The sequence below is a fragment of the Aythya fuligula genome, chromosome 3 (assembly GCF_009819795.1).
Source record: "Aythya fuligula isolate bAytFul2 chromosome 3, bAytFul2.pri, whole genome shotgun sequence".
Taxonomy (NCBI): domain Eukaryota; kingdom Metazoa; phylum Chordata; class Aves; order Anseriformes; family Anatidae; genus Aythya; species Aythya fuligula.
In genome coordinates, this window is record NC_045561.1 from 53421098 (window position 1) to 53442990 (window position 21893).

General features: G+C 40.9%; 1 protein-coding gene across 4 annotated transcripts in view; it reads left to right on the plus strand.

Annotated features, from left to right (window-relative positions):
• The first annotated feature begins 734 nt into the window (after positions 1 to 734).
• SCAF8 (SR-related CTD associated factor 8) overlaps positions 735 to 21893 on the plus strand; it is a 155933-nt gene continuing 134774 nt past the window's right edge. For 3 of the 4 annotated variants that reach the window (XM_032185500.1, XM_032185501.1, XM_032185502.1), the window contains exon 1: positions 736 to 948. In XM_032185500.1, the coding sequence (XP_032041391.1) occupies positions 919 to 948 (30 nt within the window). In that variant the 5' untranslated portion in view covers positions 736 to 918. Of the gene's footprint in view, positions 949 to 21893 lie in introns of all 4 variants that reach the window. The other variant, XM_032185503.1, reaches the window with a different exon arrangement.

The following is a 21893-nucleotide window of genomic DNA, read 5'->3' on the forward strand; positions in this document are numbered from 1 at the left end:
ACCTCGTTTGTCAAGTAAAGCTCTATTTGGTCTGTAAGCCCCTGATGCCCTTTGGCAGGAGTGTGAAGGGGTCATGGAGAGCCTCTGTGCCTCGGCTCTGAGGAGTGCCTGTGAGGGCAGGAGTGTGTGGGTGACCCGGAGAGCAGCCTGGAGTCCTGGCCAGGGACTAAACACAGGTCAGGCCTGAATTTGCTCTGCTGTGTCCGCAGGGCTAAAGGACATAAGTGAGCTCTGGGGGAAAGACTCCTGCTGATCTCCGTGCTGAGCACGCCTCAACCCCAGCTGCAGGTGAGTGCCGGCCGCGGGACGGACCCGGGGGCTCTTCTTTCCTCATTATCTCGCTGGTTTGCGCCCCGCAGCTTTCATCGCCGCCCTCCCGGAGCTTCATCGGAAGCCGCCGGGGCCGAGAGCCCGGCGGTGAGGCCCCCTCCTTCCCTCAGCGCCGCGGCCGGCGGGTGGCCGTGAGGCGGGGCCGCCGTGTGGCGGCGGGGCAGAGGCGGGCCCGGTGGTGGTGGCGGCGGCCCCGCAGTGTCGGGCGCTGCCCGGCAGGCGGCGCTGTGGCCGCCCGCGCCGCTCTCGGCTCGTCTGGGAGCTGCGCTGCCAGGAGCCCCCGCGCGCCCGCCATATTGGCGCCCGCGCCGCAGCCGCTGCGCCTTGTTCCTCCATCGCCTCCCGGCGCGGCCCAGCGGAGCCCGGCGGGGGACGGGACGCGGGCGCCGCCGCCGGGCGGGGAGCGGGGCTCGGAGGCCGGGAGGAGCCGGGAAGGAGCCGGGCCCGCGGCCCCGCTGCGCCAGCCGCCATGGCGAGGAGGCCCGGCGGCTCCTGAGGCGGGCGCGCACGCACGCAGCGAGCCAGGCTGAGCCCCCTCCCGGCCGCCATCAGCCGAGAGAAGCCGCCCGGCCCCCTTCCCGCCGCGACATGGAGGCCGTGAAAGCCTTTAACAGCGAGGTGCGTGACCCCCTCCCCGGGCGCGGGGAGCGGGCGGGGCCGCGGGGCCCGGCGCCCGGCCGCGGGGAGGGGGCGGGCAGGGGCAGGGGCAGGGGAGCGGGCGCCGGGCGGCGGCTGGGGAAGGGGCCGAGGCGGTGGCGGAGCGGCCTCCGCCCCGGGAAGGTCGGCCCGGGCTGGGGGCTGGGGGCTGGGGCGGGGCGGGGGAGCGCTCCCCGGGGGCTCCCAGCCCGCGCCGGGCGGCAGAGCGCTGCTGACAGCCTGCGGGGAGCGGGAGGAGGCTGAGGGGGGAGAGGATGCAGCGGGGGAGGCCTCCCCGCCGCCCCCCGGGGGGCTCCCCGCGCACCAGGCCCCCTCCGGCCGCCCTCGGTCCCCGTCTCTTCTCCGCCTCGCGGAGCTGCCGCGTTGAAACGCAGGGGGCCGGGGGGGCCCGGAGGCTCGCCTGGGTGGTCGGGGCGGCAGCAGGCGTTGTTCCTGCGCGCCTCGCCCCGCGCTGGCCTGCTGCACCTCGGCGCTGCGAGCCGCATCGCCGGGAAGGGCTGGCCAGGGCGGCAGGCGGGGGCACGGCGCGGGGCTGCTCCCCGGGCCCCTGGTTAATGTTTCCTTTGTCGCGAGGCCGCTCTTGCGACAACTGGCCCGCTCCTCTTCGCCGCAGGAGTTTGTATGGCTTACCTGAGAAAGTTGAGGTGAGAACAAGGAAACAAAACACCTACTAGGTCGTATGTCATAGGAAACCGGACCTACACATATGTTAAAGATAGAAAGTATCAGCGCTGACTACAATGTATACTTCTGCACGCTGCCCAGCGTGGGAGCTCCAGGTGGCCCTCACTCTCCATCCCCAGCATACAAGTGACATGGTTTTAATAACTTAAAAGAATACAATGTTATTTTGGTTTATTTTTTTTTTATTATTATTTTTTTTTCAGCCAAGCGATGTGCTAATATGCTAGCCCTGTTATTTCTATAAGACAAAACACAATTTTTACAGGTTTTAAAACAGGCGGGTACTTCCTTATAACTCAGTAGCAGTTGAGTAGCCGTAACCGACATACAATTCTAGGTCTGGTGTGTAATGTAATTTAAATTCTCAAGTGGAAGAATCCCAATAACCACTAAAAGAAAGATAAGGTACTATAAACTACTTTTTATTTTTGAGTTAGCTTATATACTTTATTCTTAGGTAGGGAAAAGGAAAAGTCTGGTCACAAGCTCAGAAGAGCATAAACAGATTATAACCTTTTTCTTACACACACTTGCTAGTGTGAGCAAAAGTTTTCCCTTCCATATTGGAAAACCACTTCTGGCTGACTTGCTACATGCCCAGGTATAAGTACCATCAAAATGATTAACTCTGAAGACTTAGGGTGAAAATCATAGTGAAGAGGAGAGCTTTAGGATATGCCTTAAATCTTTTAAGTGATTGAAAAAGAGTATGCTTTGAATTGTTGAAAAAGAAAACACAGAAGATGAAGTTACGATGTTTTGATCATTTTTTTTTTCCCCTATGGCATTAATAGACAGCATCTATGATAAGACTTGGTTTTATGATTTCTTTCTGTTTTGGTTTAACCTATGTCTCTGTATTGGAATGCAGGAAGGCTTTAAAGATACTATTACCAAAACCCTTATCCTAGAAGTAAACAATACAAAACTTGCTGTGTTTGCGGAGTCCTGAGTATAATTGCTAGCCACTCCAACATCTCAGTACCCAATGCAGAACTTGAGTTTATCTTAACTGTTCGTAGTTGTTTCTGGTCTAACTGACCTGTGCACATCTTGCATTTTAGAACTGAGAATGTGGCTAATAAATATTTTAAATAGCTGAAGTGGATGAGTCCAAAGGTTGTAGTTTGTGCTATACCTAAATACTTTAGATTAATTTACTTCACTTCTAAAATTCCTTTTCTTTGTTTGTATGATGTTTTAAGGTCATGTTATACTCGAAAAATGACGTCAAAATTCCGTTCTAGGGATTTGGGGCTTAAAATAGATGTAGATTAAATTTAGCAGCAGATGGGATAGACTTGTAGGGGAAAAAAAAAAAACAACAAAACAAAACAAAAAACAAACAACCTTTTACCATGCCTTCTCTTACATGTTTTGCATTCAGTTAACAATTTTACAGTAGTTGATGTAGTTTATGTAATTTACCAGTGAAATCTAGGTGATGCTTTAGAAGGAACATTCCAAATACATTTAAACACTTAAATCTGCAGTGTAGGTACTTCTACTGTTTGTTTCTTGTTTTTCAGGGAAGGAGTTGTGTTTGGATTTTGCAATGAAGCTAAAATAAAGACAGCTGTCCATCTAGATAGTGTAGATGGCTCAAAATGTATGTGTAACCTGAGCAAGATCCCATATTATAGCTGTCCTGTACAGTAGGCACAATTGAAGTCATTAGCATAGAGCGGTCATTAATTTGTTTAGAAAGAAATATCTCAAGTTTCCTTGAATGCCAAGTACTGGAAGTAATGCCTGCTGTTGCGGAAAGTTGTTTCATGTCCAGTGATGATACTTGGCATTGTCAGTGCTGTGCCTAATTGTGTATATAAAATTAGCTCTAGCATTTAAAGTCCCAGGAAAGGTAAATTTGAAGATGAGAAATAATCGAACTGACAAGTAAAACATGCTCAGTATTGTTCTATTGCAATGGTTAATACTTTACCTTTGAGTAAAAACTGAACTAAAAATACAATATTATACAACTGACTTGGTATACCAGTATTTGCTAGTGTTTTATACTGTACAGTTTATCATTTGCTACAGTTGACATCCTAAAGTTTCGCCACTGCAGAATCTTTTTTTTTCCAAGTCTCAGTTCAGGCCCTGAGCTTCTTCTGAAAAGTACAACATCAAAGTCAAGAACAGGTCTTGACAGAAGAAAATGGCTTAAATGTTTCAAATTCTTCATACGTTCCTTAAAAGGTATTTTGTTAAAAAGAATTCAAATGGACTAGAGACAAGCATGCTTTCTTGCAGAGTGCTAGCACGAGGATGATAGTGTTTAATTGCAAACTTAAGTAATTAAAAGCTAATGTTTGTTATATAGTTCAGTGTTAAAGCCTTATTGTCAGTTTCAGAGCTAGCCATTCTCAAATCAGTTTCAGATACTGTGCCTGAAATTGTTTGGGGGTGCTATACTCATACAATATTGGAATTTAATTTAGGGAAAGCAGAGATTACAGATTATTTTTAAATAAAACATAAACTGGATATTTGAAGTAATACTTTGTTAGCCACATTAACTGCATCTTCTATGCATTTCTTGTCTTAAGCAGCACAATATATTACTGACATTGAAGATTCAATTTTTAATAGGGAAACTGTTATTTAGAGGGAAAAATAAAAAGGAAAAAAACAAATCTTCTCCCTGAAGCAGACACCAAGAAGAAATTTATCTGTACAGTAGGGTATTGGTCTTTTTTATATACAAGTGGATTGAATGGAAAAATAAGTATCATGAAGACATGGAAGTATTTGAAGGGGAGGATGCACACAAAGCACTCTAAAAATAAGTTAGCGATTATAGTTTGCATAAAGAGTGATATTGGTTCCTGTGCCTTTTGTCTTGTTAATCTAAGCGTCTTCTAGGTGAAAGAGCCCCAATTAAAACACACACAGAATTGTTAGGCTGGACTTCAGCTGTTATTAGCAGTGCAAGAGGTTGTCTGCACACAGGTCATCATAAAATGAGCTCTTGGTGTGCAGAATGGTTGTGAGAGCCATTAAAGATGAGAGGAAGCGATATGTAAAATCAGCGTTACGTTTGGGTTAACTGCTGCTTCTGAAGTTTGTCAGTGGCCTGAGTGTAGCAGTCACTGATCATTTGCTGGTGATGCAGTTAAATATAAATATACTCAACTTAACTTAATTGTCTGTTGGTCACCTTTACCATGAGGTTTCTTTAGAGGGTAATGTTGTAGGTGGCAGCGAAGAACAATTCAGTTAGCTGGACTGGGGAACAGTTCAGAAATGGGAGCAATGGTGACAGCAGGGAACAGTTCAGAATGTGCCCCTTGGAAATAACCCACATTTTAATTACCTGTTGGAGAATATAGGTGCATGAAAGTGCAGAGGTGTAAGTCAGTTGTTCTATTTTAGTATGCTTTATTTAAATGGCATATTCTAAAAATCACCAAGGCAGCTTTTTCACAAAAGAATGCCAGTTGATGCTAAAAAAAGCAAAATGGTATGCCTCATAAAGATGCTAAATAGAGATTGACTCTGAATAGCTGGGGAGAGTGATAAAAAGGATTCTCTTTGAAAAGAGGAGCCAGGGCTTTGATTAGTGCAAGTAGTGATACTAGCAGTTGTGAATGAGGAACAGTGAAAGGGCATGTAAGCTACTCCAGGGCGAGTTATTTCTTAGACCCTGCTGCACGTTTCACGGTAGCTGAAGCACCTGAAACATCTGCAGAGTTGGTGGTGGTGGTGGTTTTTTCTTACCACTGAGCAAATGAGAAATCCTGTCTGTTTCCTTTTCTCTCTCGCTAATAGTTTAACGGTGGTAGAAAAGTGCAACCTGCTTTCACATCCTCTGCTGTTTTGAATAATTCTGCAACTGTTACACTTGAAGCTTTCTTACTTTTTGTTTATCTGATACTGCATTTATCGTCTGAGATTCATAACTTTTATTGTAGCAAATTGGGATGAAAACTTTTGTTTTACCTCCTGTTCTTAATTTTCAGAATAAAAAAACCAACCTGCTATATTTGCATCTGCACATAGACCCATCTGGAAAGTTGTCTCCATTTTTCATTCTTAACCTCCAACTTGGATTTTAAAAAGTTCTTCAACTTTATTTTGCTTCATAAACCCGTAGTGCACCTCAAAGAAAAAACACCAAATCTGCAGAAATCATATGAATTCCCTTAAAATACAGCAAAACATTTAGAAGTTTGTTAATTTCACTTTTGGCGGGATTTGAAGAGCAGTACTGGTGAAATGTAAATATTTTACCAGGTTGCTTCCCAGCAAGAGTTGACCTATTCACCTTTTTGTTAAAGGTGTATATGGACAGAAATCACTTTTCTCATCAGGACGTAGTAAATATGAAAATGATGTTTCACCTGATTAAACGTCTCTGTGTGTGCTGAATAAATATTTATAGTCTCAATATCTCATTTTCAAAACCTGATCTGATCTTTGCCTTCCTCCAGTCACAGAATCCCGAGTTCTGGCCTTGTAAATGATAATGCAATGATGTGTTAAAGGCCCCAAATATTAGCTTTCTTTTCTGCATATATTGCTCAAGGACCTCACATCTTTTGTGAAGTATCATAGGGCAGACTTTGATTATTTTTCTGCCTTCTATGCATACATTTTAGATTTCTTCTTAAACCATGGTCTAGATTGGATCCCTGTGTGCTTGGAGGAGGTGGGGGACGGTAATGTAGACCTCTGGATTCTGCTAATGCTGCTGGGTTGTGACTGGGTAGTTCCAAGTATCGGTCCTGTTTGCTGTTCATTTAGAGCACAGCAAACCATTTTGCAGTTGAACACAAATGCACTTCTGAACTCTCATGACTACAGTTCCTTTGATTTTTTTTCACATGCTCACTAAGACCGTGCCCGGGGCTATAATCTTTTGCGAAGTACTTGAAATTATCTTAACAAGTCTTATTAGAGTTTGCCATCAGCAGTCTGTTTTCCTCTGGCAGTTGTAACAGTGGAGTCTAGTAATCCAAATGGCTTTCTTATAGAAAATCAAGAAATATTCAGAACAAGGTTTTATCAAACACGTCTTCAAATGAGATCCAGACCTTTGATTATTTTCATGAGGAATTTTTCACTTAGGAGTAGGCCTATTTTTTTTTTTCCTTGTCTGTAAAATTGGTCCATCCCTAGACAGCCGCTGAGAAATTTGTTTCCTGAGTGGCTGACTCAGCCTTGGTTAGGGCCTGCATTCCTGGCCTCAGCAAACACCGCTGCAACCCATTGTGAGGCCTGGCCCAATGGTTTGTAATTGTCTGTTCACGTGTGCATCCAGAGGTCAGCTTGGCTTTGAACTCCAGAAACAATATTAGTCCTTGTTCTTGTAGCATAGCTTTTGGTGAATTGCATGAGCTGTTCTTCCATTTCTTCATTTCTTTGGAGCTATTTTTCTGCCATGTTTCTCTGGGAGTACTGACAGCAGCAGCAGCCTACCAGGTGATTTTATTAACCTTATTCACCTGCTGCTTCTAGGCTCTAGCATGTGTTCTTGAAGAGAGCAAGAGGGTCTTCAGCTATTGCTATACTATTTAAACTTCACCTCTCTTTGCCAGCTGTACTGACCAAAACCAACCCTTTTTTATATATAAAAATATATATAGTTTTAAATGAGTTGTTAAAATTTGGAGAAACTAAGAGGAAATGAGTATGTTGTCACCATGACCCTCTGTCAGATTTATTCCACCATAAACATAACGTATATTTCTTGTGACAACCCACTCCTTATACTGTCAGGCTTTTAACAAGCGAGCTATCATTTGTACAGAAGTAGCAACCATGGACATACAACAACTTGACGTTGTCTTTCTACTTTTTTCAAGAGCTTGTCTACAGAGTTTAGCTGATTGTACTAGGTAGACTTTTGATGGTATGAGTTTTATTACATTTCAAATGAATAACACTGGATTGCTACTTTTCTTTTTCTAGTGTTGTGATTATGCAAGCAGTAAGCTGGTGGATGTTTTTCTGATGCTTTGACATATGGAAATATAATGAACGTATTTAAGTTAATAAAACATATATATTGAAGATATGGCACCTGCAGCAACTCCACTTTCTATGTATCAAAAATAGTAATACATTTTAACCAGTTTATAGTTTTGACAGCCAGTGCTCTGGTTCCCGTTTACAATACTAGTATAAAAAATGTGTTGCAGAGGAAGAGCAGAGCTTAGATCTTGAAGGCAGTAGCAGCAAGGAGCTCTGGTTTGGGTGGGTGGCGACTGAGCATAATCACAGCAACAGCGGAGTTTGAAGGCACCCGTTTCTGTATCCTTGTGTTTGTTTATTTTGAAGTTCTGTCTTAATTACCACATCTGTTTTGAAAGATTGGAGTAAATACTTTTTTTGTGAGCACTGATTACAGCTGCACAAGGTATTTTATAAAAGGCACTTAACAGCTGTATTACGTTGTTGAACTGGAATTTATAATTGAAATAACATGCATTTTTGGGAAAGATATTTCAGCAGATCCATCTTCTTGTACTGTTTGGCCTAGGGTTCTGCGTTTCCACATATTCGTTGATTTGGATTTGAGTGGTCAGGGTTTCCTTCTGTTTTGGAGGGTTGGGAATTTGGAAGGTTTGGAGGGTGGGGAATTATTAGTTACTTTTAAAAACAGAATTGATTACATGTATCCTTTGCTTTCCATCCCTAGTATTCTGTTTCTTGGAAGTACAGAGTACTTTCAAATGAATGCTGCTCATTCTAAACTGTTGCTTTAAAAATCTTGGCCTTATAGAATGTTTTATAGAGCTTTCTTGGCAGATCACTTAGAAACTAGTAGGATAGATAGAAAATACAATTTTAATATTTTTGATATTGATGTGATTGAAGTTTTAAAAAGAGAAGTAATCATGTTTATACAGGTCTTTGCATTTTCCAAAAATCAAGTCCAAAGAGCTTACAATATATTAAACAGAATATTGAATTCTTATGGAAAGATCCGATCAAATAGAAGTTTTTCAGAATACTGAATCTCCTATACATATCAACAAAACCAAGCTGGTTTGTATGGAAAGGAATAGGTTATTCTCTGAATCTACTCTAAATGACAACTACAGGTTACCTGTTGATTTTAAAGCTTGGTAATTAGATAAGCTTCTTAAGTTGCTTCTTAATTTTCAGAAATTTGAAGTGAAACAGCAGGAAAAGAGAAATATATATATTTAACAAATGTGTTGGTTACAGAGAAATCCAACCTGCTACAAAACATGTTTGTTTTTTTTTTTATTTTACTACTATTTTGAATCATGAAGTTTCATTTGGAATGCAGGGAATTTTAAGCTGTACCTAAGGAGAAAACTTTGAAATCAGTACAAAAGGATAGCTTTTCTTGTAAGCCCTGTAAGCAGTTGGCAAGGAAAATATTCAGCTCTTTGATTTTCAAAACATTTAGGATCTGTCCCTGTACTTTGTGTCTTAAAATTGTAGAGGTGTGATTATATTTAGACTTCTCAAAGGCACCTAACTTCATACTACACTCCATTCTTCCAAATCAGGACGTTGCAGCAAGAACAGAGGGCACTTCTTCAGCCAGGGCAGCCTGTGAGCTGGCCTCTGGTATCCTGCAGTCTGATGTTGTCCCTGAAGATGACAAATTTTTCTGTTGGTGGCATAGAATTAGCTGTAAATCATGCAAAAATGTTAGTGATGGAAATGAGTAGTGTGGCAGGAATGAGGAGGGAATTACAGAAAGTGAAATAGCCCTTTTATGTTCCCTGCTTTCTTATGCAATATTCTTTCAGGGGTCATGTGGACCTGTTGATCAATCATCTTTCTGTTGTTGGGAGCTTGGGCTATGGTAAAGCACTTAGTCTTGCCTAGCTATTCTTTGTGGCCCATTTAGTTTTGTCTAAGCTTTTTTGTTCCCATGCAGTCAACATCTTCAGCTAGTAAAAAGAGAATAAGAGGAACTGTATTTTATGGCTTGTTAAAGATCTGGGGGCAAATAAAGAATGTTCTAGAGGCAATGGCCTCTATTCTGAACTAAACATCTGTTTCTTAGTTGCAAGCAATTCAGGAGGCTAGATTGGAATCCGTCTTTCTTCGAACTGTAGTTTTAGGTTCGTAGTCTATTCGTACAGAGCAGGTTATACTAACGGGACTTAGAAGCTTTCTTTGAAAGTAGTAAACAAGAGGATTTAGAGAAAATTGTAAATAGGCTGTAGTATGGTTTACAGCTCTAAAATATGAAAACTAAAATGGATTTTTGTCACTCCATCTCAGATTTGTTCAGGCTCAGTAAACTCGTTTTGTTTCCTCAAAATGAAATGGGTAGGAGAAGGATTAAACAAAGGCAGTGATAGTAGTACCTGCCTTCGTCACATGCTGAAGAGTTCTTGGCTGGAGTCTGGCTTGTTGGCTCTCCACTTTATTTTACTCAACTGTTTACACACCCTGTTAGGGTGAGTATTCAGATGGCTTCTGCAAACATAAACATGTGGAGAGTAGTATATAATACGACTGACATGTAGGGACTAAGCTTTTTAAGCAAGTGTTCTCAGTTGCTTTTAAATATTTTATAAATCAATTAAGTGTAAAGGCAAAAGGAAAACACTGGGATATCAAACATATTGAATGCTATTTTTGTGCTTTAATATAAACAGTGTTATGCACTTTAAGTGTTTGAAAACAGCTGTACTAGGATGGTTGCTGTTGAAATGCAACCCTGTCTTGTTCTGTGCTTTTTTCTAATGTTGGATTTTAGCAACTCACATTGTTTTTCATTGATTACTGGAAGAAAAGAGCTTTTCATTGTTCTCATTTCAAACTAAAATGTCGTATGCAGAGTGGAGCGAGCACCTGTCGTTCTGGTCATCTTACATGCACGTCTTTTATCTGCAGTTTAAATTTTTTGTGTAGCTCACAGAAGATGTGCTAATTGGGTTCAAATAACAGTTCTCACTGGTAGGTCCTAGTCAGCTCCGATCAAAAATCTTATTCACTGAGGGATGGGCTCAAGTAATTTAAGTAACTTCTAGACAGTAAAATTGAGGAGAGCGTATAAAATACAACATAATAAAACTTGTTGAATATATCTCATTTTTTAAAGCAATGACTGACAATACTCTTTTCTTGTTCTTTGCAGTGTGGTGATGTAGATAATTTGGTAAGCAATTCAGTGACTATTTCTGTATATACAGTTGGATTTGATTGATCTCTAATGCTATTGAATTGTGAAAAAAAAATGTTAATCTGTATTAGCCATGACTTTGAAGTATTTGTTTTGTCTTTACTTGAAAATTGCAAACATTTATTATTGTATATGATGTCTGGTTAGTGTTGTTTCCTGGTAGCAGCCAGGACCAAATGCTTCAGAGAAAAAAAATATTTCAGTAGAGGTATATGTAATTGATATCCCAGATATCAGTTCTGGACTTGATCTCACACTAAAGATTGGTCTGAGTCCTAAAGTATTAATAGCAAAATGTTTATTCCCTTTGTTGTAACAATGCTGTAACTAAATGAGTTAGAGGGATGAGTATCTGTTCCTTTAGATCAAACCAGAGGTGTGCATAGCTTTCAGTCCTTCTGGTGGCAAAACTAGTCTTGTGTGAAAAAGTTATTTCCTACCTGTTCTTTTCTTGCTTTTATAAGGCCATGACCAGAGTAAGAAAATGAACCTAATACTAAGGAAGCTTTATTTTAAGAAAGTTAGCACTTTGTTCTGATTTTTATTCAAGATATCACTATAGTAGGGAAACAGCTGTATGGTTCTCTTGTGTGTTGAATAGGAGTGGTGAAAGATCTCAGAATGAAATGCTGGGCTTTGTAGATGCATAGTACACCAGCGTTTTCCATGGAAGTGCAGTAAGTTGCTGTGTGGGTGATGGACCATAGAGGATGTAGTTCATTTCTATGCTGCCTGGTCTTCGTTTGAGAAACTTTAGATTGTAGCTTAGCAGCGTATAGCATATTGCCTTGTAAATTACAGTTTTTTACAGTAAAGTTCACTTTTAACAGATATTTATGATAATATTATCTTTTTTAGCACATCTTGAATTACATTTCTGATATTATATGCATTACTGAACAATCAAAATTCGAAAAATTGCTGATGAATTCCTAGACTTTAAGTAATCCTTCTCTTGAAGACCGCTTCTATTAACATAATTAAAGTTAAAAACAAACAAACAAACAAACAAAAACAACAAAACCAGCAGAAATTCAATGCTTTAACTACAGTATCAACCTGATCTTTGTCTTTACCCCATTCACAATATATAATTTATACAGTTCATTAAATATTTGAGCAAGCTCATGTGTGTTTTGCTTTTTTTTTAAACTTCAAATTTTGGAGATAAGACTACAATTTATATAAAATGACATTGAGAAAAGAGAGTATTAATAATGTGGTTAAGTCCTAACTCTTACATATGCTAGAATACTGGCTTTTACATAGTTTCTTCTGTGTCAGTGTCATTGCCTTTTGCTGTTCAAAGCATTAAATTGTTATATCAGAGACAGGAAAATGCAAAATTGTGTATGTGATTGGCTTTACCTTTCAGCCTCTTCTTTCTCTGGATATGTTACTTAAATCTAGAATTTTGGGGTAGAATCTATGTAACTTTGTATTTGGAACCTGTTACTTCTGAAAGAGATGCATGAGGAAATGACACTTTTTTTTTTTTTTTTGTCCAGCGAATGCATATAAAACCTTTCTGAGGCCAATTTCCTATATATTCCCAGATTAAATCTGTTGACTACAAGGGAGAGGGTGCTACAAGAGAAAAACACTTAAAGATGTGATAGTAAAAGCTGACTCTTAAGGCTTCTTTTTTTAACCAGTGCAATAACAAGAGAAATATCAGTTGAAGATAATGAGAAATAAGTACCATGATTTGTATTTGTCTGAAGCAGTTCCCAAATGGATATAAAATGAGAAAGAATCATTGTGATTTTTATGAGGGAAAATGGTATGTCATATATGTATGAGAGTTCTTTCAGAAAATCTGCAAGCATGTGGACAAGGGAGAACCAGGTGATGCTAATTACTGGGATTTCCAAATGGTAGTTGGCAAGATCCATCCCCAAAAGTTTGAAAAGTTGAATTGCATAGAGAAAGAGCACATCTTTAAATTGTATGGATAACTGCTAAAAGGGGAAGTGGGAGAAAAGACTATATGTAGAAATAAATTCCTGTTTGATGATGTTATCTTATGCATATTTATTTATGCTGGGAATCCACGCATTTCAATATATTTATAAATGCTGTGAAAAAGGGGTTAAACATTGATGCAACCAGATTTGTTGGATGTATTAAGTTATTTGGGATAGTGATAATGAAAGGCTAACCATGAAGGATTGCGAAGTGACGTTGCCATACTGACTGTTAGATGGCAGACTGCAGTTGCAAATCTTGCAGTTGAAATAAAAAGGCCTGTTAAAACTTCAGCAGTAATCAAAACAGCAAATAGGATCCCAAAAATGTTTAGGAAAGAAATAGAGACTCATTATACTGACATTACATCCATATTTTATGACACGTGCAGTATAGTTTCCACCTCATATGATCATTCTGGCAGAACTACATACATAGAGAAGGGCAGAAAGGACAGTCAAAGGAATGACACAGGTTTGTATGAGAAGTTAGTAAATATTAATACTCTTTTCAGGCTAGAACAGAGGTGATAGAAGGATGATAAGATAGTGGTCTAGTTCCCATTCTTTTTCCCTGTACTAGTGATGTGCCTCAGTAAATAATGTATTTTCTACTATATCCTTGCTCAAAGAAAAGGAGAAGAGGTTACCAAAAAAGTCAAAACCCACAAAAACATAACCAAAAGAGAGAGAAGGTAAAAAATAAATAATAATGAGAAGTGAGAAGTGTTAAGATTTTTTTTAAAAAAAAAAAAGGAAGAAAGAAAAAAGAGAGAACTGCAGAGGAATAGAGAGAGCCCAGCAGGCCTGATCACCACCACCACTTCTTGGAAGGGTCCAAGTAGGCATGGGGGCCCTGTGATGATGCTCAGCCCAGAGGTGGGATCAGACAGGGAGCTTGAAATGTCTGTCATGTCTCTTGTCAAGCTTCCCACTCCTCCTGGCACTTGAAATGTCCAAGTTGACTAGGACTCTGTAAGGGTTGACAAGAACGTTCAAAGGTTTGCTGAGACTTTGTATGTGGAGGGTAATAAAAAAGGGAAAGGAAAGAGTACCTGCAATTTCATGAGTTTCTGGAGGACCTGGAAAAGGAACCTGACATACTGGATGTTCATATGGTGAAAGGGTCTTCTCGCCACCGAAGGGGCACGATCCTATGAGCTCATCTCTATAGCTCAAATCCTCCACTGAGAGCATTCCTCTTAAGCAGTAAACTTGGTAAACAGTATAAGCCACCACACTGGTGTTTTTTCACCCTACTATGGCACTGTCATGCTACTTAATATTTTGGTGTGTCACAAGGCCAACACGTTGGAGAGGTGAAACAGTTGGATAAGGATGGTTTTGGAGGCATGACTATGAAGTGAATTGGTTAGCTGTTACACAGTCTGTTGAAGAGACTTGGAGAGGAAGTAGTGGTAGTTCTGGAGACATCATATAGGTGTGACCCTCTGTGTGTCTCAGTTACATTTCTGTACTGTTGAGTTAGCATAAGAGCTTTTGAAATATATTTTTACAATTAAGACAGTAACAAAGCAGGTTGACAAGATAGTCTCACAAGACAGCAAGAAAAAAAAACACACCTTTTTAACACCTACCAGCTACTATGATCAGCTTGAAGACTCTCAGTGCTATCTGTCTGATAAGCTGCTGCTTGCTTACGTGGCCGTTTGGCTGGCACCTGATTCTTACCTGGTCAGATCATTACCCTGGGAATAGCTTTCATTGAGACAGATCAGTGTTTGGTGATAAGTGCATCTTTGCAGACTCATTTTGTCTTCCCTTTAAAGTTTTCCTAGTGATCTATATTCAGTGGTTAACCAAATGTGAAGACTTCTATCAAAGGTTTATTGATTGTTCCCCAACTAATTATCAAAGTGGTGGTGTCAGGGCATGACTAGATGGAATCATCATAAAGCTAGGCTGTAAAACAGCTTCCCTACACCCAAATTGTTTGCAAACTGATCTGGTGTTTCCTTTAGCTATACATCGCTTGGAAAAATTAATGCTCACTTCTATTTTGTAGTTTCCAATTTTGTTTGCAATGTGTTTGGAGCTGAGCAATATTCAATCATCTGGAGTACCTCAGAGAGGCAGTCAGGTGTTCTGTCCACAGCTTTCTAGAATAAACTAATACAACATTATATTTTCATTGCATTGCAATCAAATGTATGCTAGCATTAAGTGTGCTAAGTTGAAAAATCACTGACACTTTTTATAGTAACTTGAAAATAGTCTCTTTATTTTTCTCACAAAAAAAAAAAAAAAAAAGAATCCAAAAATTCACATGGGAAAACAGCATTTAATGTTCTTCATAACTTAATTCTCTAACTTTTTTTTTTTTTTTTCCCCCAAAAAATGTAGCTAATAGTTTGGAAATGGTTTCTGTTTTACCAGCACATGTAGACTGCTCATGACTTGTCTCCAATTATTAGCCATTTTTTTTTGCCTCAAAAAAATGTGTAGGAGTGTAGTCTTCCTTCCTTGTTAGCATGTGTTCTTTGGAAGACGTTAGTTTTGCTTCCTTCAGCCTCAGATATTTCCTTCTGTGGCTCGGTTCATTTTGTGTATGATAGCACTATCTACCTTTACAGAGGGAATGTCTTACCTCTAGGTTTTTGACTAATGTGCCATAGTTCAGGAATGAACAGTAGAAAACAAAGCTTTGTATAATTTTGTCGGGGATGTTTGTAGACTTTTGTGAGGTTTTAGCCATCGTATTTATTCAAATAAGTAGGCTTATTGAAGCAGAGGAAAAAAATAATAAAAATAAACAAACAAAAAACAGCAAACAAACAACAAAAAAGCAACCAGCATTCTCCCCAAGCGTTATATTTGCGTTCGGGTGACTTTACTCAGGAGAGTTTTATTCTGTCAGATTGAATCGTGGGTGAATGCAGAACTCCTTGTCGTGTTACGTTTTTCTGGGCAAATGGCAGAAGACTCTTTTCTTCTCCTCGGGTATTAACGGAGGTGGGGAAAGAATATCAGTTTTGTTTGGATTATCATATTTATTTTTAGTTCCTGGTGCAAGAAAAAAGAAAAAGATGTAAGCATAAGTATGCAAGTCTTTCCAACTGTGAAGTTATGAAAATAACTAGAAAAAACAGGTTTTGTTGGTGGTCAGATATATATTGGTAGGGGTCAGATGCTTAAAGACATGCTATACTGATCATTCTTTTTTTAGTCTTTTTGGGCAAGTGTCTGGTATGGGTTGATGTTTATCCAGAAAAGTAGATAAATTACTAGTGAATGGATTTAGATATTCTTCAAAATCACTGAACCATATGGTAGCTCAACTGTTAAGCATATTTTTTGAAGTTTCCATTATGGTTTGTGTGTCTACTCCCAGGCTTTCTTCTTTCAAGCTTGTATCATAAATGTGACTGGCATGTTTCAAAAACTCTGAAACTTACTGGTTTTGTCTGCCGTGGAAAGATTGTAGTATTTCACTTTTCCCCCTCTGAAATGAGCTGTATTTCTCTTGTGGAGAAATGCAGCTTCCTGACATGATAAGGCTCAAACTTCATTCAAAAGAGTTCTTTTTAACCAGGAGCTGTGTTTTATAGTAGCATACAGATTGCTAGCTGTATTTTATACAGTTATTTAAAAGAGTGGGTGTGTTTCATTATGGTACCTGGGTGAAGACATATCAAGATGTTAATAACTGTTACGGGTGAGTCATGTCCCCCTGAGGCACACCAAAGCTCCCCTCCAGGGCAGGGAATTCGCTGAGGGAAACAAAATTGGCAATTGAGAGCCACCTACACCAGCCTGGTTTTCACTTGGTCCCTGTTAATTTCATGTGGCACGCTCCTCCTCCCCCTCACCTTCCCCACAAGGCAGGGTTGCATTGGCACCTGCCATTTCCTTAGAAATCCTGCTTGAAGCTTCAACACCCTTGAAGAGCACCCTTGTTCTTAACTTGAAAGCTTCTCCATACTTTTTATCATCCTTAATGATTTCCTGCCAACCTTGGGGATTAGAGGGGAGGGCAGAAATTCCAGAAATATTAATGAGAGCGCCCCGTAGGTTAGTACAGTGTCCTAAATAATGTTGTGGTTCTAAAAGCTGTGTTTACTATGGAGATTTTTCTGGTTTACTGTTGAGCTGTTGCTTTCAAAGAACCGTCTCTTGCATCAGCACATCTCATTCCTGAATGGCAATAGTCAGCTTCAAAGCCTGTGTCCACTACTTCGTGCGTGCTTGCGTTTCGTTTGTTTGCCTTTTTTATTGGTGGTATCACTGATGTTCCTTTGCAGCTTTTGCTAGTCAGACTTCATCGTTCCTATCCAGAACACAGAGAACACCACAGTCCCCAGCACAAACAGGACTCTGGGACTTCCTGCTGCTGTAAACAAAACGACTTATGGCTATAAATAAAATGATTTACTCAACTCACTTGTTGACTGTCCGTAAGGAGTAACTGGTTTGTCATGCTAGTGCCTGTTTAGCAGACCTTAGTTTCTTGGGAGCCTTTTGTGAGAGATGCCTTTGTGGTTTGTGCTAAATGCCTTTTGGTACGCCAGGTGGGCTGTGTCAGGGATTTCTCTGTGTGCTTACGGAGCCTTCTAGAGAACAGCAATAGTTTGGGATGCGGCTTTTCTTTACAACAGCTGTGTGAAGTTATCTGTGCCAACTCGTTCTTTTCTTTCAAGTAATTTATTTATTTATTTATTTTCTGGTACAAACACTGAACTGAACTGATATGTGGTTTCCTAAATCTCCCCTTGAGAGAATTTCTGAGCCCTTCTCAGAAATTCCTCTTGCTTCTCCTGTCTTTTAGCACAACAAAATCGCGCCTGATTGATGTGAAAATTCAGGAATCACAGTTAGTAGTAGGTCTTTGATTCTTGAGTTCCTTCACAGTTTGGTTCTGGCAGTTCATTATTTTTCACTTTGTGAACTTTTTCTGTGCCACGTGAGGCAGATTGTGGTATGGGAAGTCTCCAGAGTTTTTCTTCAGTGCATAGATCTACAAACAGATGCAGAGGGTGGTTCTTCTGTTGGGTTTTATCTCCTGTGAGTCCTTTTGTATGCACTGATTGTCTTTTAGCCCTGGAGGACCCCATGGACAGGTCTGTTACTGTTTGCCTTTTGAAAAAGGCTTAGATGTTACACATTTTCCTTGTTGTTTCTCAAACTCAGTTGCTTTATTATTTTTTTTTTTTATTTTACTTTGCCAGCTACAGTGTATGGCCACTTTCTTTTTTTATCCTTTTTGGATACCACTTCTGATTTTCAGTAGTATACCTATCAGTTTGCTTCAGAGTGTTTCTCTGACTTTAACCACATTGGCATTTTTTCCTAGTTTGTTTAAAGGCTTGTTTAACATGAGGGCAAGCGGTTACCTTCTGCCAGTGAGCATGAATGCCTTATAAAATCATAATCAGGAAATAATTGTAGTAAACTGTTCTGACTAATCATTTGTACAAAAGGACATACAAGAAAAAATGAGCCAGACTATAAATGCAAGTTCTAAAAATAGAAATAGTACACATCATAGGATCACAGAACGGTTTGGAGTGGAAGGGGCGTTGAAGACCACCCAGTTCCGACCCCCTGCCATGGGCAGGGACACCTCCCACCAGACCAGGTTGCCCAAATCCCCATCCAGCCTGGCCTTGAACACCTCCAGGGATGGGGAATCCACAGTTTCTCTGTGCAACCTGTGCCAGTGCCTCACCACCCTCTGAGTAAAGAATTTCTACCTAATGTCTAATTTAAACCTATCCTTTTTAGTTTAAAACCATTTCCCCTTGTCCTATCCCTACACTTCGTGACAGAGTCCCTCTCCAGCTTTCCTGTAGGTCCCATTTAAGTAATGGAAGGCTGCTATAAAGTGTCCCTGGAACCTCTTCTTCTCTAGACTGAGCAACCCCAACTCCCTCAGCCTGTCTTCACAGGAGAGGTGCTGCAGCCCCTTGGATCAGCTTTGTGGCCCTTTTGGACTCGCTGTAATGCATTCATGTCCTTGTTGTGCAGGGGACCCCAAAGCTGAATGCAGTGCTCCAGGTGGGGTCTCACAGGAGCAGAGCAGAGGGGGAGAATCACCTCCCTCACCCTGCCACCTGCACTTCTTTAGACATGGCTTAGGATATGGTTGGCCTTCTGGGCTGCAAGTGCATGTTGCTGGCTCATGTTGAGCTTCTCATCAACCAACACCCCCAGGTCCTTCTCCTCAGGGCTGCTTTCAGTCCGTTCTCCACCCAGCCTGCATTTGTGTTTGGGATCACCTTAGTCCAGGTGCAGGACCTTGCACTTAGCCTTGTGGAACATCATGAGGTTTGCACACGCCCACCTCTCAAGCCTGCCCAGGTCCCTCTGGATGGCATCCCTTCTCTACAGAGTGTCAACACTCACAGCTTGGTGTCATTGGGAAATTTGCTGAAGGTGCACTCAATCCCACTGTCCATGTCACCAACAAAGATTTTAAAACAGCACTGGTCCCAATACAGAATCGGAACGTTAGGGATTGGAAGGGACCTTGAAAGATCATCTAGTCCAATCCCCCTGTGAGAGCAGGAACACTTAGACCATGTCACACAAGAACACATCCAGGCAGGTTTTGAATGTCTCCAGAGGAGACTCCACAACCCCCTGGGCAGCCTGTTCAGTGCTCTGTCACCCTCACCATAAAAAAAAAATTGTCTCATACTCAAGCAGAACCTCCTATGTTCCAGCTTGTACCCATCGCCCCTTGTCCTATCATTGGATGTCACTGAGAAGAGCCTGGCTCCATCCCCCTGACACTCGCCCTTTCCATATTTATAAACATAGTAAGGTCACCCCTCAGTCTCTTCTTCTCCAGGCTAAAGAGACACAGCTCCTTTAGCCTTTCCTCGTAAAGGAGAAGCTCCACTCCCTTAGCCATCCTCATGGCTCTGCGCTGCACTCTGTCAAGCAGTTCCCCGTCCTTCTTGAACTGAGGGGCCCAGAACTGGACACAGTATTCCAGATGCAGGCTCACCAGGGCAGAGTAGAAGAGGAGGAGAACCTGTCTTGACCTACTAACACACCCCTTCTGATACACCCCAGGGTACAGACCCCTGAGGAACACCACTCGTTACTGGCCTCCACCGGGATATGGAGCTGTTGACCACAATTCTTTGAGTGCAAACGTCCATTCCTAATCCACTAAGTGGTCCATCTGTAAAATCCATGTCTCTTCATTTTAGAGACAAGCATATCATGTGGAACAGTGTCACGTGCTTTGCACAAGTCCAGGTAGATGATGTAAGTTGCTCTTCCCCTATCCACCAGTGCTATAACCCTATAATAGAAGGCCACCAGATTTGTCAGGCATGACCTTCCCCTTAGTGAAGCCATGTTGGCTGTTGCCAATCACCTCCATATATATTTAACTCTATTTTCATGTTTTACAATCCTGAATAGATGTGATTATTTTTCCTTAACTAGATTGGAAGTATATTTGATTTGTTTACATGCCTGTTTTCTTTAAAATATATATATATATATATATATATATATAAAATAACACAATCATGTATGCTAGATGAAGAAAAAAACAAACACAAAATTTCATTGCTAGAGATGCATTCAAGTCTTGCCTCTCAAACTAGCCTAGCAATAGAGCAAGTGGAGAGGAGTCCCTGGTTGACAGTTAATAAACATAATGTACGAATTAGCTGAGGATGGAGCTAAGAACGTGGGTGCTGTTGATAGGTATTCAGGAAGGCACTTGTGCATGTTAGGGTATCTGTATTCAGTGAAGTGTGGTTTGGGTCTGCTTGCATTTGGATTAAGCTACCCTGCAGGTGTCTGTGTCTTATGTAACTCAATTCAGTACAAAGCTAAAGATTGAGTTTAATTTTAAGAAATGACATATTTCTTAATTTCATAAGTGAAACTCGATTTTTTTCAAAAGTCTTGCATTAAGTGATGCAAAATTCAAATAGGTATTTCACACAGGGCCCTCACGTTTTCCCATGCGGTATTACAGAAGTTGCTCCTTCATAGTTTTTCTACCATGCATTGATGGGCCTTAATCACTGTATTCCAAGTGAATGTTGTTTTCAAAATAAGTGTTTATAGGAAATAAAAGCTTCTTAAAGACTATTAAGGAAAAAAAATATTCAGAAGAATTAAAACCCGGAACAGGTGCACCTGTCGTCCAAAAAGCCTCTCTCTAGAGAAGTGTTCTCTTAATTTTGCTGTTTCGTTTGTTTATTTTTAATGGCAGATCATTTAAACCAGAAAATACAAGGCTGCGTTTGGCTCTCTGCTACCTGCCATATAATCCTGTTGTTTTGGGGCATATTCTGAATGGGTGGTACTAAGGCAACTGACTACACATAGCTAATGCTTCAGAGTCAGTTGTGACTGGTGTTTGTCTCCCAGCAGTTTCATAGCGCTCTTGATGCTTTGAACTACCCCAGCCATCCATTCACCCATTCACCCACCCACCCATCCACCTTTTTTTTTTTTTTTTTTCCTGAGGATTTCAAAGCTGATGGACAGGTCAGTGTGGTCCTAGCACGTGGATGTGAGTCAGTGGCTCTGCCTCCTTGTAGCTGTGTGTCTGTGGTAGGGAGCTACAATTCCTATCTTCTGTTGGTCAGTATTTGGATTGGCAAGGCGGCTTCCTGAATCTAGGCTGGTTTCATTCTCGCTCACATATCTGAATGGCTTTTGCTAGTATTTTGAGTTTTGGGAATGCTGACTAGGAATGCATGAACTAAGGCACACTGCGATAAAGTAAGCAAAATGTTTCTGGCACTCTAGTGGCCCCAGAAATAGTTTAGCTGTAGTTGTGTATCATCCAGCTAAGCCACTGTGTAGGACCAAATGACCTGCAGTCTGGTAAATCACCTCTGAGCAACTGAAAATTAGCTGAAAGCTGAACACTGAACTGTAAGAAAAAGAAGAAACCAATTGGTTCAAAACCAATCTTGATTCTCTGCCTTTTGTCCCTTTTCCCAACACCTGCTGAGAACATTTACATATTTGAATTCTAGAAGGCTATTGCTTTATTTATTTATTTATTTATTTATTTATTTATTTTATTTATTTGAGAAGCACATAAGTAATTCAGAATATTTTGCAACAACAAGTAGGGTTAGTTGAAAACAACCTGTTTTAATAGTTGTTGAAAAAGTGGATGTCTAGCT